The 15169-nt window shown below is 46.0% G+C and overlaps 1 protein-coding gene across 1 annotated transcript in view; it reads left to right on the top strand.

Moving 5' to 3' along the window:
• The window catches only part of LOC141171354 (neuronal acetylcholine receptor subunit alpha-7-like), a 645132-nt gene that overhangs the window by 361083 nt on the left and 268880 nt on the right, over positions 1-15169 (top strand). Inside the window, exon 5 of the mRNA XM_073655206.1 lies at positions 13065-13144. Within this exon, the coding sequence (XP_073511307.1) occupies positions 13065-13144 (80 nt within the window). The remainder of the gene's footprint in view (positions 1-13064; positions 13145-15169) is intronic.

Consider the following 15169-nt stretch of genomic DNA (forward strand, 5'->3'; position numbering starts at 1 on the left):
CTGCTTTAGGGCAGCATTGGACGAGCCAACCAGAGAACCAGACTCCTCCGGTGGGCCCTGGCTTCTCCATCAGGGGAGTTGAGAGTGCCAAGGTGAGGAGCATGATGATGATAGAAGTTAGCATCTGCTTTGTTTTCTTGGAATGCAAGCGTAAGTGTGCAACCTGCCACCCACCCACCCCCAGGCTGCAATACCATACTGCTAGCTTGCTTGCTCTTGAAATGGGCCTTTTAGTTTGGAGGAGGCCGAAGCTGGCCACGACCTCATGGCTTTTCTTAGCCTGGCCTGCTTTAGGGCAGCATTGGACGAGCCCACCAGAGAACCAGACTCCTCCATCAGGGGAGTTGAAAGTGCCAAGGTGAGGAGCATGATGATGATGATAGAAATTAGCATCTGCTTTGTTTTCTTGGAATGCAAGCGTAAATGTGCAACCTGCCACCCACCCACCCCCAGGCTGCAATACCATACTGCTAGCTTGCTTGCACTTGAAATTGGGCCTTTTAGGCATGTGGAGGCAGACGCCGGCCACCATGTCATGGCTGCGTCGGCGGCCTGGTATCCATACTCAGTCCCCAGCCGCCCGGCGGCCGGGTGTCCACGCTCGGTCCCCAGCTGACAGGGGGCGGCCGGGTGTCCATACTCGGTCCCCAGCCGCCCCGTGGCCGGGTGTCCACACATGGTCCCCAGCCGCCTGGGAGCATGTATGTAGTAGCGGCTAGGCCTGAGGTGGTCAGCGTTTTGGATTAGGTGATGGCAAAGGAGAAAGAGCAGGAGGAACAGGGACTATTCACATCAATATCAGGCCAGTCAACCACACATGTCTAGTAGGATATGTTTCTGTACCAAAAGGAGAGGTTCGGCTACACAGTTATAGGGCATGCAGTGAGTGCAATGCCTACCAAAAATTTCGAGGCACTCCAATGCCCCTTGGAAGTGACATGGAGGTCAAAGGGCCTTAACTAAACCATTTTTTCCATTTATAGCAACTGGGTCTCCTGTGCACTGTTGGCCTAAGCAGTGAATGGAAGGCTTTCCAAAAATTATGAGGAACTGCAATGACCCTTGAAACAGACATGGATTACAGCATACTAATATCCTTCTACCCATTATTGGGGAGTGGGTCTCCCTTAGTGTTCGCCTATGCATTGAAAAGCAAAAGCTGACTACAATTAGGAGGAAATGCAATGCCCGTAGGAAGAATGGTGGAGTTCGCAGTGGAATAATAAGACAATATCAATGCCCCTTGAAAAAGTGGTGGAGGTCGCAGTAGCTTAACAAGACAGCTTTAATGCCCCTTGGAAAAGTGGTGGAGGTCGCAGTAGCTTAACAAGACGGTTTTAATGCCCCTTGGAAAAGTGGTGGAGGTCACATTAGCTTAACAAGACGGTTTTAATGCCTCTTGGAAGAGACGTGGAGGTTTCAGTAGCTTAACAAGATGGTTTAAATGCCCCTTCGAAGAGACGTGGAGGTCCCAGTAGCTTAACAAGACGGTTTTAATGCCCCTTCTAAGAGTGGTGGAGGTCACAGTAGCTTAACAAGACAGCTTTAATGCCCCTTGGAAAAGTGCTGGAGGTCGCAGTAGCTTAACAAGACAGCTTTAATGCCCCTTGGAAAAGTGGTGGAGGTCGCAGTAGCTTAAAAGACGGTTTTAATGCCCCTTTGAAAAGTGGTGGAGGTCGCTTTAGCTTAACAAGACGGTTTTAATGCCCCTTGGAAGAGACGTGGAGGTTGCAGTAGCTTAACAAGATGGTTTAAATGCCCCTTAGAAGAGACATGGAGGTCGCAGTAGCTTAACAAGACGGTTTTAATGCCCCTTGGAAAAGTGGTGGAGGTCGCATTAGCTTAACAAGACAGTTTTAATTCCCCTTGGAAGAGACGTGGAGGTCGCAGTAGCTTAATAAGACGGTTTTAATGCCCCTTGGAAAAGTGGTGGAGGTCGCATTAGCTTAACAAGACGGTTTTAATGCCCCTTGGAAGAGTGGTGGAGGTCACAGTAGCTTAACAAGACAGCTTTAATGCCCCGTGGAAATGTGGTGGAGGTCGCAGTAGCTTAACAAGACAGTTTAAATGCCCCTTGGAAGAGACGTGGAGGTCGCAGTAGCTTAACAAGACGGTTTTAATGCCCCTTGGAAGAGAAGTGGAGGTCGCAGTGGAATAAAAAGACAATGTCAATGCCCCTGGGAAAAGAGGTAGAGGTCGCAGTAGCTTAACAAGACGGTTTTAATGCCCCTTGGAAAAGTGGTGGAGGTCGCATTAGCTTAACAAGACGGTTGTAATGCCCCTTCGAAGAGAAATGGAGGTCGCAGTAGCTTAACAAGACGGTTTTAATGCCCCTTGGAAGAGTGCTGGAGGTCACAGTAGCTTAACAAGATAGCTTTAATGCCCCTTGGAAAAGTGGTGGAGGTCGCATTAGCTTAATAAGACGGTTTTAATGCCCCTTGGAAAAGTGGTGGAGGTCGCATTAGCTTAACAAGACGGTTTTAATGCCCCTTGGAAGAGACGTGGAGGTTGCAGTAGCTTAACAAGACGGTTTTAATGCCCCATGGAAAAGTGGTGGAGGTCGCAGTGGAATAAAAAGACAATATCAATGCAAGTGGGAAAAGTGGTGGAGGTCGCCGTAGCTTAACAAGACGGTTTTAATGCCCCTTGGAAGAGACGTGTAGGTCGCAGTGGAATAAAAAGACAATATCAATGCCCCTGGGATAAGTGGTGGAGGTCGCAGTAGCTTAATAAGACGGTTTTAATGCCCCTTGGAAAAGTGGTGGAGGTCGCATTAGCTTAACAAGACGGTTTTAATGCTCCTTGGAAGAGACGTGGAGGTTGCAGGAGCTTAACAAGACGGTTTCAATGCCCCTTGGAAGAGACGTGGAGGTCGCAGTAGCTTAACAAGACGGTTTTAATGCCCCTTGGAAAAGTGGTGGAGCTCGCATTAGCTTAACAAGACTGTTTTAATGCCCCTTCGAAGAGACGTGGAGGTTGCAGTAGCTTAACAAGATGATTTTAATTCCCCTTGGAGAAGTGGTGGAGGGCGCAGTGGAATAAAAAGACAATATCAATGCCCCGTGGAAATGTGGTGGAGGTCGCAGTAGCTTAACAAGACGGTTTAAATGCCCCTTGGAAGAGACGTGGAGGTCGCAGTAGCTTAACAAGATGGTTTTAATGCCCCTTGGAAGAGACGTGGAGGTCGCAGTGGAATAAAAAGACAATGTCAATGCCCCTGGGAAAAGCGTTGGAGGTCGCAGTAGCTTAACAAGACGGTTTTAATGCCCCTTGGAAAAGTGGTGGAGGTCGCAGTAGCTTAACAAGACGGTTTTAATGCCCCTTGGAAGAGTGCTGGAGGTCACAGTAGCTTAACAAGACAGCTTTAATGCCCCTTGGAAAAGTGGTGGAGGTCGCAGTAGCTTAACAAGAAAGCTTTAATGCCCCTTGGAAAAGTGGTGGAGGTCGCATTAGCTTAACAAGACGGTTTTAATGCCCCTTGGAAAAGTGGTGGAGGTCGCATTAGTTTAACAAAACGGTTTTAATGCCCCTTGGAAGAGACGTGGAGGTTGCAGTAGCTTAACAAGACAGTTTTAATGCCCCATGGAAAAGTGGTGGAGGTCGCAGTGGAATAAAAAGACAATATCAATGCAAGTGGGAAAAGTGGTGGAGGTCGCCGTAGCTTAACAAGACGGTTTTAATGCCCCTTGGAAGAGACGTGTAGGTCGCAGTGGAATAAAAAGACAATATCAATGCCCCTGGGATAAGTGGTGGAGGTCGCAGTAGCTTAATAAGACGGTTTTAATGCCCCTTGGAAAAGTGGTGGAGGTCGCATTAGCTTAACAAGACGGTTTTAATGCTTCTTGGAAGAGACGTGGAGGTTGCAGGAGCTTAACTATACGGTTTCAATGCCCCTTGGAAGAGACGTGGAGGTCGCAGTAGCTTAACAAGACGGTTTTAATGCCCCTTGGAAAAGTGGTGCAGCTCGCATTAGCTTAACAAGACAGTTTTAATGCCCCTTAGAAGAGACGTGGAGGTTGCAGTAGCTTAACAAGACAATTTTAATGCCCCTTGGAGAAGTGGTGGAGGTCGCAGTGGAATAAAAAGACAATATCAATGCCCCTGGGAAAAGTGGTGGAGGTCGCAGTAGCTTAACAAGACTGTTTTAATGCCCCTTGGAAGAGACGTGGAGGTCGCAGTGGAATAAAAAGACAATATCAATGCCCCTGGGAAAAGTGGTGGAGATCGCAGTAGCTTAACAAGACGGTTTTAATACCCCTTGGAAGAGACGTGGAGGTCGCAGTGGAATAAAAAGACAATATCAATGCCCCTGAGAAAAGTGGTGGAGGTTGCAGTAGCTTAAAAAGACAGTTTTAATGCCCCTTGGAAGAGACGTGGAGGTCACAGAGGAATAAAAAGACAATATCATGCCCCTGGGAAAAGTGGTGGAGGTCGAAGTAGCTTAACAAGACGGTTTTAATGCCCCTTGGAAAAGTGGTGGAGGTCGCATTAGCTTAATAAGATGGTTTAAATGATGTGGAGGTCAGAGTGGTTTAACAATACGGTTTTGATGCCCCTTACAAGAGCCATGCAGTACAGCATATTAAAAACATTATTCCCATTATTGGGAAGTGGGTCTCCCATAGTCTTTGCCTATGCCTTCCAAGCAAAAGCTGCCAAAAATTAGGACGGAGGAACTTGCAATAATGGCAGCACGGACCACGGTCACCCTGGTGGTATAGTGGTGGTGGAGGCTGAGGATAAGGAGAAGAGCAAAAAAAAGCCGAATTAAGGAAGCGTATACCCATGTGTGGGTGTGAAGCGGTGCATGGGAATACACCTCCCGAAATAACACAGTGGATTTGACTTTATGTTACTCTGCTGTCATTTGGTGGTGATGAGAAGTCTGGCCCAATCCAGCCCTTGTTCATTTTGATAAGGGTCAGCTTGTCAGCATTGTCAGTTGACAGGCGAGTGCGCTTATCAGTTATAATTCCCCCAGCGGCACTAAAAACAAGCTCCGATAACACGCTAGCGGCAGGGCAGGCCAGGACCTCCAAGGCGTACAGAGCGAGTTCATTCCAAGTGTCCAGCTTGGATACCCAATAATTAAAAGGCACAGAGGATTCACGGAGGACTCTGGTACGGTCGGCAAGGTACTCCCTCACCATCTTTTGAAACTTTCCACTCCTTGTGAGAGTACCCTGCGCCTCAGGGCCTGTAAGCTGGGCGGGTCTCAGAAAACTGTCCCAGAATGTTGACAGTGTTCCCCTGCCTCTGCTGGATTGGAAATGCGTCTCTCTCGCCTGTACGCCTTGATTGGTCAACGAACTGTGACCTCTGCCGCTAGCATGTTCAGATGGGAATTTTTTTAACAGTTCTGCAGCAAGGGCCTTCTGGTACTGCCCCATTTTTGTAGACCTCTCCAACTCAGGAATAAGAGAGTGAAAGTTCTCCTTGTGGCGGGGGTCTAAAAGTGTCACCAACCAGTAATAACTGTCACCCAATATTTTGACAACGCGAGGGTCAGGGTTAAGGCAGCGTAACATAAAGTCAGCCATGCGTGCCAGACTGGTAACGGGCAAGACTTCCATGTCCTCACCAAGATGACGACTGACCATGCTCTCCTCTTCCTCCTTCTCCTCCTCCTCCCGCCTGTCCTCAGGCCACCCACGCTGAACCGACTGTATGACAGTTGTACAGGTACTACCGTCTACAGTGCATGATACCAGCTCCAGTTCTTCCTCCTCCTCCTCTCCCTCATTGTCCCCCAATGCACGTTGGGATGAGATGAGCCTGGGCTGTGTGTAATCGCCCATTACGGGTTCTTGATCCATCTCATCATACTCTGGCTGCAATGCCTCCTCTTTAATTCTCTGCAGAGAGCATTGCAAAAGACAGACAAGTGTGATGCTGATGCTAATGATTGCGTCATCGCCACTCACCATCTTAGTGGACTCCTCAAAGTTTGTCAGGATGGTACATATGTCAGACATCCAGGTCCACTCCTGAGGTCTTATGTGTGGAGTCTGACCTGAATATCAACGGCCTTGTTGCAGCTGGTACTACACAACTGCTCTCTTCTGCTCACAAATCCTTTGCAACATGTGGAGGGTAGAGTTCCAACGTGTGGGGACATCACACACCAGTCGGTGTGCCGGAAGTTGCAAACAATGCTGCAACACAGCAAGGGCGGCGGAAGCTGTAGCCGACTTCCGAAAATGAGCTGACAGACGGTGTACTTTGACGAGCAGATCTGGCAACTCGGGATACGATTTAAGAAACCGCTGAACCACGAGGTTAAGCACATGAGCCAGGCATGGTACGTGTGTGATCTCGCCTTGCCTCAGAGCCGCCACCAGGTTACGGCCATTGTCACACACAACCATGCCTGGATGTAGGTTCAGCGGTCTCAGCCACAGATCTGCCTGCTCTTTCACAGCTGTCCACAACTCACAAGCAGTGTGAGGTTTATCACCTAAACTTATGAGTTTCAGCACAGCCTTTTGCCGCTTGGCTGAGGCAGTACTGCAGTGCTTCCAGCTTGTAACTGATGTGGTGATATCTGAGATGGAGGCTGAACATGAGGAGGAGGAGGATGATGTGCAGGAGCTGTACACTGTGGGGGCAACTCTGACTGACATAGGGCCCGCAATCCTCGGTGTGGGGAGGATGTGTTCCGTCCCAAGGTCCGACTGGGTCCCGGCTTCCACTATGTTTACCCAGTGTGCCGTCAGGGAGATGTACCGTCCCTGGCCACAAGCACTTGTCCACGTGTCCGTTGTCAGGTGGACTCTCCCAGTAACTGCGTTGTTGAGGGCACGGCAGATGTTTTGGGACACGTGCTTGTGTTTTGCGGGGATGGCACACCGGGCAAAATAGTGCTGACTGGGGACCGAGTACCGAGGGACGGCCACCGCCATAAGGTTGCGGAAGGATTCTGTCTCCACCAGCCTAAAAGGCAGCATTTCCAATGCAAGCAGTCGTGAAATGTGCGAATTTAGGTCTGTGGCCTGTGGGACGTTGGCTGCGAATTTGCGCTTTCGTTCAAAGCTCTGGGATATGGACAATTGAACGCTGCAATGGGACGTGGACGTGGACGTTGATGCTGTTTCTTGAGAAACTGCCATAACAAGTGAAGACTGAGAGGAGGGGGCATCTTTGCATGCAGTATGGACAGGGGATTGCCTTGCACGCACAACAGGGGGTTCTATTACACACACAACAGTGGAAGAAGCAGTGGTGACACCCGCTGACACTGGTCGTGGACCCTGGGTTTCGCCCCACAAAGTCGGGTGCTTTGCTGCCATGTGCCTGATCATGCTGGTGGTGGTCAGTGTTAGGAAGTCGGTTGCAGACAACTTTATTAAAATGGAACGCAAACGACCCCGGGGTCCGCGATGCAGCCTGGAGGACTGCTGCTGAACACTTTCCGGGTGGAAAGTAAAGTAACCAACTTAAATATTAAACCCTTCCATGTTTCTCCACACAGGAACGGGTATAGTGGTACGCTCTATCTCCATTAGCTGCACGAGAGATAGTTTTTCTCTGCCTATCTGTAGTCCTGTTACAGCACAGGGACTACAGTGGCGGCGCTAGGATGCGTGTGTGACTACGCCAACGGGTACATTTGTGCCCCCAGCCGGCTTGCTACCGGACTGAAGGGTTCAACTCCACGTGACGGACAGGCGTTAGCCGTGCACAGGACGTCTGCAGGCTGCTCGGGGTGATAGGCGACCCCTTTGGCTGAGCCAGGCTGCTAGACGAAGCTACCTGCCTCTATGGAGCTAACCTGCCTCTATGGAGCTAACCTGCCTGAGTGACCTGTGCTAATTAGCCGAGCAAACTCTGGCATCGGCAGGTCACGGAGTGAACAGCTAGGGAGCACGTGGAACAGAGTTGTCCACACAACGGCATCACTTGCTCAAATGATCAGAGCACGTCGCCATGTTTGTGGGCGGGCCTTTTAAAAACTAAGCCCTGCCCACCGACGCGCCATTGGTGACGTTACCCGTGGACCAATCAGGCGGTGCCAGGTCACCGGGTCAGGTGGGTGCCAACCCACCAATCATGATCCGCCAGGTCACGGACATGCTCAGTACAGCAAATCCTGGACTTAGATTCCACAAGCCCTGTCTCACTCTGCAACCCAGGCTTAACATTGCTAGGTACAAGTGGGAGGTAACCAGTGCTCGTGGACCAGCTAGGCATTGAGGCTGTCAGTGAAGCTGAGCAGCATCAGCCCTGGCTGGACCAAGATGGGAGACCACAGAAGTTGCTGGACCTATTTCAAATCCAGCACCAGACTGACGCCTAACAGTCAGGCTGGTAGTTTTGCCACCCCTGCTGATGCTGGCATGGCAGGTGGTACAAATGGCCTTTTTGGGGTTATCAGCAGAGTCTTTAAAAAAATTCCAGACTCTGGAAGACCTACCGGTTGTACTGGCAACGTCCCTCGTGTTGGTGTTACGGGGAACTTTTGCCCGCCTTCTGTGTGCGGCCACCACACTGCTTCTTCCTGCCTGTTGGGGTACTCTGCCTCCCTCCCCCTGTGTGCTGCTGGCCTCGCTCTGCATGTCCTCCTGCCACGTTGGGTCAGTTACTAGATCATCCACCACCTCCTCCTCTTCCACTTGCGCACCACGATCCTCCTCCTCACTTCGTGGCAATTGTGTCTCGTCATCGTCCACCTCTTGTGACAAATTGCCAGTGTCGACTTCCTCTGGCCGTGGCTGTTCAAATATTTGGGCATCGCTACATGGGATCTCTTCTTCCACCACTTCAAGCGGAGCAGGCGAGGGGCACAAATCTGGAAATGGACCAGTGAACAGCTCTTCAGAGTGTCCAAGTGTGGGATCAGTTGCTGTCTGACGACACTCGGCATGGTGGGAGGAAGGAGCATCAGGGTGAGGAGGAGTATGCGGTCGAGACTCACGGCTACTAAAATTTGACCGTGTGGAAGACAGACCGGAGGTGGTGGTGCCCAGGTAACTGGAAGTATTATCTGCTATCCAATTAATAACCTGTTCACACTGATCAGTTCGCAATACTGGTGTTGTAGTGTGCTTCCCTAGTAATTCGGTCAAGAAGTGGGAGCGAGAAGATGTGGCTGTTGGTTGTGGCACATTTTCACCTTGGCAACGGCCCCGTCCTCTACACGCACCAAAACCAGAACGTCCAGTTCCACGTCCCTTGCCACGTGGGAGACACTATTACAGTTTTTTTTACAGCAAAAAATGCCAAAAGCATGATAATACAGAGATTTGACCCGTGGAACTGCAAAACCACAGTTATAGTTATGTGGCGTACACCAGACTCTTTTAAACAGATATATTGGTGTCTGACCAGTCAGGGAGACACTATTACAGTTTTTTTTTTACGGCAAAAAATGCCAAAAACAGGATAATACAGAGATTTGACCCGTGGAACTGCAAAACCACAGTTATATTTTTCTGGCCTACACCAGGCTCTTTTAAACAGATATATTGGTGTCTGACCAGTCAGGGAGACACAATTACAGTTTTTTTTTATGGCAAAAAATGCCAAAAACAGGATAATACAGAGATTTGACCCGTGGAACTGCAAAACCACAGTTATATTTTTCTGGCCTACACCAGACTCTTTTAAACAGATATATTGGTGTCTGACCAGTCAGGGAGACACTATTACAGTTTTTTTTTACGGCAAAAAATGCCCAAAACAGGATAATACAGAGATTTGACCCGTGGAACTGCCAAACCACAGTTATATTTTTCTGGCCTGCACCAGACTCTTTTAAGCAGATATATTGGTGTCTGACCAGTCAGGGAGACACTATTACAGTTTTTTTACGACAAAAAATGCTAAAAACAGGATAATACAGAGATTTGACCTGTGGAACTGCAAAACCACAGTTATATTTTTCTGGCCTACACCAGACTCTTTTAAACAGATATATTGGTGTCTGACCAGTCAGGGAGACACTATTACAGTTTTTTTTACGGCAAAAAATGCCAAATACAGGATAATACAGAGATTTCACCCGTGGACCTGCAAAACCACATTTCTATTTTTCTGGCCTACACCAGACTCTTTTAAACAGATATATTTGTGTCTGAACAGTCACAGACACACTCAATTTTTTTTTTGGGTGGGTGGGATACCAAAAAGTTAATAAGATGCGTATTTGGACAGTCTGACTGAGGGGAAAAAAAATACAGGATTCATATGAAAAAAAAATAATTTTTCCTGGCCCCTGAGACCGGGGTGATAAGTCTAGCAATTTGACCAACAGGAGCACACAGGACTGTAATGCAGCATTTGCTGGTATAACCACTGCGTCTCCTATACAGCCTGCCTGCCTGCCTGATATCTGGGATGGATATTAGTCCTGAGAAGTACTGTTTGTTTGATTTGGCAGGCTTTAGAGACCCTACACTACCTATTTCGCACTATATATCTCTCCTTAACTCAGCAGCACTCTCCCTACACCATCTGATCCGGAGCGACTGTGTCCAAGATGGCGGCGCCCGGTTTTCAATACTCGAGGTGACGCTGTACGGCCAGCCAATCAATGTAATGCCCACAAACAATATGGCTGCGGCATTACAGTGACTGACTGGCAATCCCCTGCATGTTCATTGGCTCTGTAAAGAGCGCCAAACGTGCAGGGCGGAGACCCAAGCTCCCGCCCGAGTAACCCGGAAATGCTCGGTGCTTGCCGAACATCCCGAGTAGCGTGATGCTCAGGCGAGTAACGAGCAGTGTCGAGCATGCTCGCTCAACACTAGTTAAAACTTAAAAATAATTTGATGAAAAGCAAAAAAAAAATGTTTTGCACCCCATAACATTTTTTGACCACTTTTTATCCATATTTTTAAGATGCACAATGAATAAAAACCAGCAATTCAATTATTGTTTTTATAAAAAAAAAAATTTGCATGGATCACCATGCAGTCTTAGTGATAAGGCGACTTTAGTCTTCGGGTCAGCGCATATTTTATGCTTTGTTTCTTCTATACACTAAAAACAATATTTAAAAAAAATGAATTTGCTTTTTCATCGCCATATCCTGAGAGCTGTAGCTTTTTTATTTTTTTACTGAATGAGCCATATTACAGCTTGTTTTTTGCAGGGCATTTTGGTGTTTTCCTTTATACCATTTTTTTTATATGTATGATTTTTTAATCACTTTTTCTTAAATTTTTTGTGTCTTTTAATGGAAAAGTTACATTTTTGGCGTGTTTTTTTTTTTATAAAATTTTTCGCTGTATGGAATAAATAACATGACACTTTTATAGTTCGGGACGTTCCGGACATGTCAATACCAATTATGTGTATTTTTTTTTGTCTATATTTATTTTAACACAAAGACTGGGTTTGTGTGGATTTTTTTTTAACTTTTATTCATATTTTATTTAACTTATTTGTACTTCTTCACTTAGTCTCGCTGTGGGACATGAATTTTATTTTGTTTAGAGATAATTTAAGCATGGCACGTTTGAGACAGGATAATACTACCCGTCAGAAGAGGTGCTTGATGCTAGATGTGACAGTGTGTTGGGAGTGCTTGATGGGAGAATGCTGAATGAGGATATTGTTGGAATCTCTGGATCTTGGTATACTGCTTCGGGGTGATTTATGTGGAAAAGCTTTGGTTATCATTTACTCGTAATGGGGGCTTTGGTTACCAATGCTGTGAGGGGTCGGGAGCAGGATGTGGCTCGCAACCCTTTTGCGGAACTTAATGTGGCTTAAGACCCTCTCTCAGAGCTGAATTTGGCTCTCATGGTCAGAAAAGTTATGGACCTCTGCTATGCACAGTATAATGAGCCCACAGCTCCCCTATACACAATATAATGGCCTCCACATTAGCTGCCACACTTTATAATGTTCTCACATTAGCTTTCCACACTATATAATGGCCCACACATTAGCTGCCACAATATATAATGTAACAGCCGAGGTCAAATACCAGATGGCAGTGGCGTAACTAGAGTCCGAAGGACCCCAATACAAGTTTTGGACCTGGGCCCCCGCATGTTAGTCAGATGTATGGGCCCTTGTAACGGTCTAAGTTCTATAAGGACACATCACATAAGTTGCCCACCCTCTTCCATTCTGTAGTAACGTCCCCCATCATGTACTAATGTCCCGAATCCCGGGCACCTTCCAGGTATATGTGTCTGCCATCCTGGTATATATGTTCCCCATCCTGGTATATATATGTTTCCCATTCTGGTATATATGTTGCCCATCATGGTATATGTACCCCATTCTGCTGCTGTTCTTTAAGGCATAAAAAAATAAACAATTCTACTCACCTTCCCTTCGGTCCCCCACCATACGGTGTCCTCTTCTGAAGCTGGCCGCTGACTTCAGCGTGCAAGTGACAGGTAGCGCATGACATCACTGCCATGCGCCCCCAGTCACATGCACAGCAAAGTCAGCTGTCGGCCACTGATTGGCTTGCAGCGTGTATTGCAGCGCCCGGTCAGGATAAGACCATAAAGAGTACCATCAGTGAACCAGGAGAAACACAAGTAATATCTGGTAGCTGTGAGCTCATGTAGGGTGTAATACTGCCCCATTGGCTACAGCAGGAAGCTGATTACACATACTGAGCTGTTAGGCAGCACGCACACCAATTCTGGCTGAATGTGCAGCACCACACATCCCAGCCACATCAGTATACCTGGCTGGACAGAGCCTTCACTGCTCACAAATATTGACCATAACATTTCCTCTATCATCAGCACCTCCCACAGAATGAATACAGTAGTGTAGGAAACATAGGCAGATGTCGCTGGAGATAGTCAGAGTACAGATGTAACAGCCAGAGACTCAATGATCCCTTAAAATATTATCTGGAATACTAGACATAAAATCAATAGATCACATCTAATTATTATATTATGAATGGCAATTATCATTTCATCCTATTTTATGGAAGTCATTAAATGTTCACTATAATGTCAAAATATTTTGATATTTTTTCTCCTAGCCACTATCTGCACATGGTAGTGTGCACAAAGTTGTAGTTGTAAATGTGTAGCATTACTTGCAAAATATATAACTAAATAATTTTTATCCCATATGTGTTTTAGTGCAGATGAAAGATTTGATGCAACATTTCACACTAATGTCTTGGTGAATTCATCAGGAGCTTGTCAATATATCCCTCCAGGTAAGAGCCATGTGTGTTATTTGTACTAAGTTTAACACAACTATCCATACTATACATCATTATGCAGAAATCCATCCAGGCAATTATGTTCAGCCTAGGACATAGGAGTTGTTCATTACTTTTATATTGATGACCTATCCTATCTATAGTTCATCAATATAAGAACAGTGAGTGTCAGAGACCACTGAAAAGTGTACAAAGCTATTGTTTCCTGCTGTATAAGTCCAGTCGCCATTGGAGGTGTTAAAATCTGATCAGTGGGGTTGTCAGGTGGCAGACCCCCACTGATTTTAAATTGATCACTTAATTCAGGAATAAGTAATCAACACAAAATGAATGAAGAGTTCCTTTAAAGGGTTTGTCCAGTCAAAAACTACAAGTCTACAGTCACTCTGTGTGACTGCAGAGTTATGAATTTTCATGTAGCATGCACTTTGCGCTATGAGGATTCACCAGCTTACTACAAGTATACAGTGTCCATTTTAGGACATGATCAGCTATCAAAATCAGACATCAGAATGAAGTCAGTTTGAGGCTAAATACCCTGTCTAAGAACTGATTTTGATAAGTGATTCTGACGAGTGATTCTGATGAGTGATTCTGACAAGCGATTCTGACGAGTGATTCTGACGAGCGATGTTGACGAGCGATTTTGACGAGCGATTCTGCCGAACGATTTTGACGAGTGATTCTGGCGAGTGATTCTGACGAGTGATTTTGACAAGTGATTTTGACAAGTGACTCTGACAAGTGACTTTTACAAGTGACTTTTACAACTGTAATAATAATAAAAAAAAGTAACTGTTTGCTGATGGGACTTGAACCCAAAATTCTGTGTCCCAAAGCCAGTGCACTAACCACATGAGCTATAAACTCAATTGTGAAATCCTAGGAGTTCTATTTGGTTATATGATTTTCAGTGCAAACTTGTCAAAAACTCATTGGGACTTATGCACAAACTGCATGCAAGCCAAATTCAAATGATGTTTGATTTTGATGTGTGAGTCTGATGTGTGACTTTCTTCAAACATCAGAATCACAATGACTTTTAGTCACCCTGAGTATTTTCATGGTTGATCTCATAAGACAAGAAAAGCTCTCAGTTAGTGTGACTTGATTGGATAGTTTAATGGTAAGGCAATAATTTACTACATATCTATTTCCAAGTGACTTTATATTTGCATAATTTCTTAAAGGTGTCTAATGCTAAAATGTCTTTATTGTAAATTTTTATTTCCATCCACCCAAGTACCAGCTGCAAACTCCAAATTTACTTTTGCTATGTAATTTACCATACAAATAGACAGCGTGTTTGAAACTCTTAACACATCTGGATGGCCATCAGAGTGTCAGATATTAAAAGGAAAACACCCCTGTAGTTTGTTTGCTTAATAGCCATAATATATAAAAAAAAAAACCTTATTCTCATCAGGATTTGAACTTTAACACTGTAGTTTCCGAGGCTGATGCCTTACCATTAAGCTACCAGTCAAGGGTCACTACCTGATAGCTTTTCTTGTCTTATGAGACTTTTAGTTTTAGACCGGACAACTCCTTTAGGGATTTACTCTTATTATGTTCTCTAATAGGATAATTTATGCATAGGGCTATCATAATCAACCTTGCCACCTATCTATGAAAGATGACTTTTCACCAGGTCAAAAGTAGACAGTTTTGGCTCTTATTTTATTCATACCGCTCTGAGTTTTTTTCTAAAATCCTCTATACGGTTTCAGATATAAGGGCTTTTCTATTTCGTGCAAATTATTATGGTCTTTACCAAGAGGGTGTGGCTCACAAGATTATCTGGGGATGTGCTGTGCATAATTACTCTGTGAGCCACACTCCCTTCATAAAAACCATAAAAATTAGCATATTGGCTAATTTAGCGAATTTGGCTCTATGGCGAATTCAGAATACCCGGTAGAGACCATTGACGTCACTTGTGGGGGCGGCGCTAGTCTCCTGCACCGTCGGGTATAGTGACACTGCTCTGTTCCCAGCATATTACTATTCATCTAAGCA

Source organism: Phyllobates terribilis, unplaced genomic scaffold (assembly GCF_046119375.1).
Source record: "Phyllobates terribilis strain yellow unplaced genomic scaffold, ASM4611937v1 Scaffold_1__5_contigs__length_1240528914, whole genome shotgun sequence".
Taxonomy (NCBI): Eukaryota; Metazoa; Chordata; class Amphibia; order Anura; family Dendrobatidae; genus Phyllobates; species Phyllobates terribilis.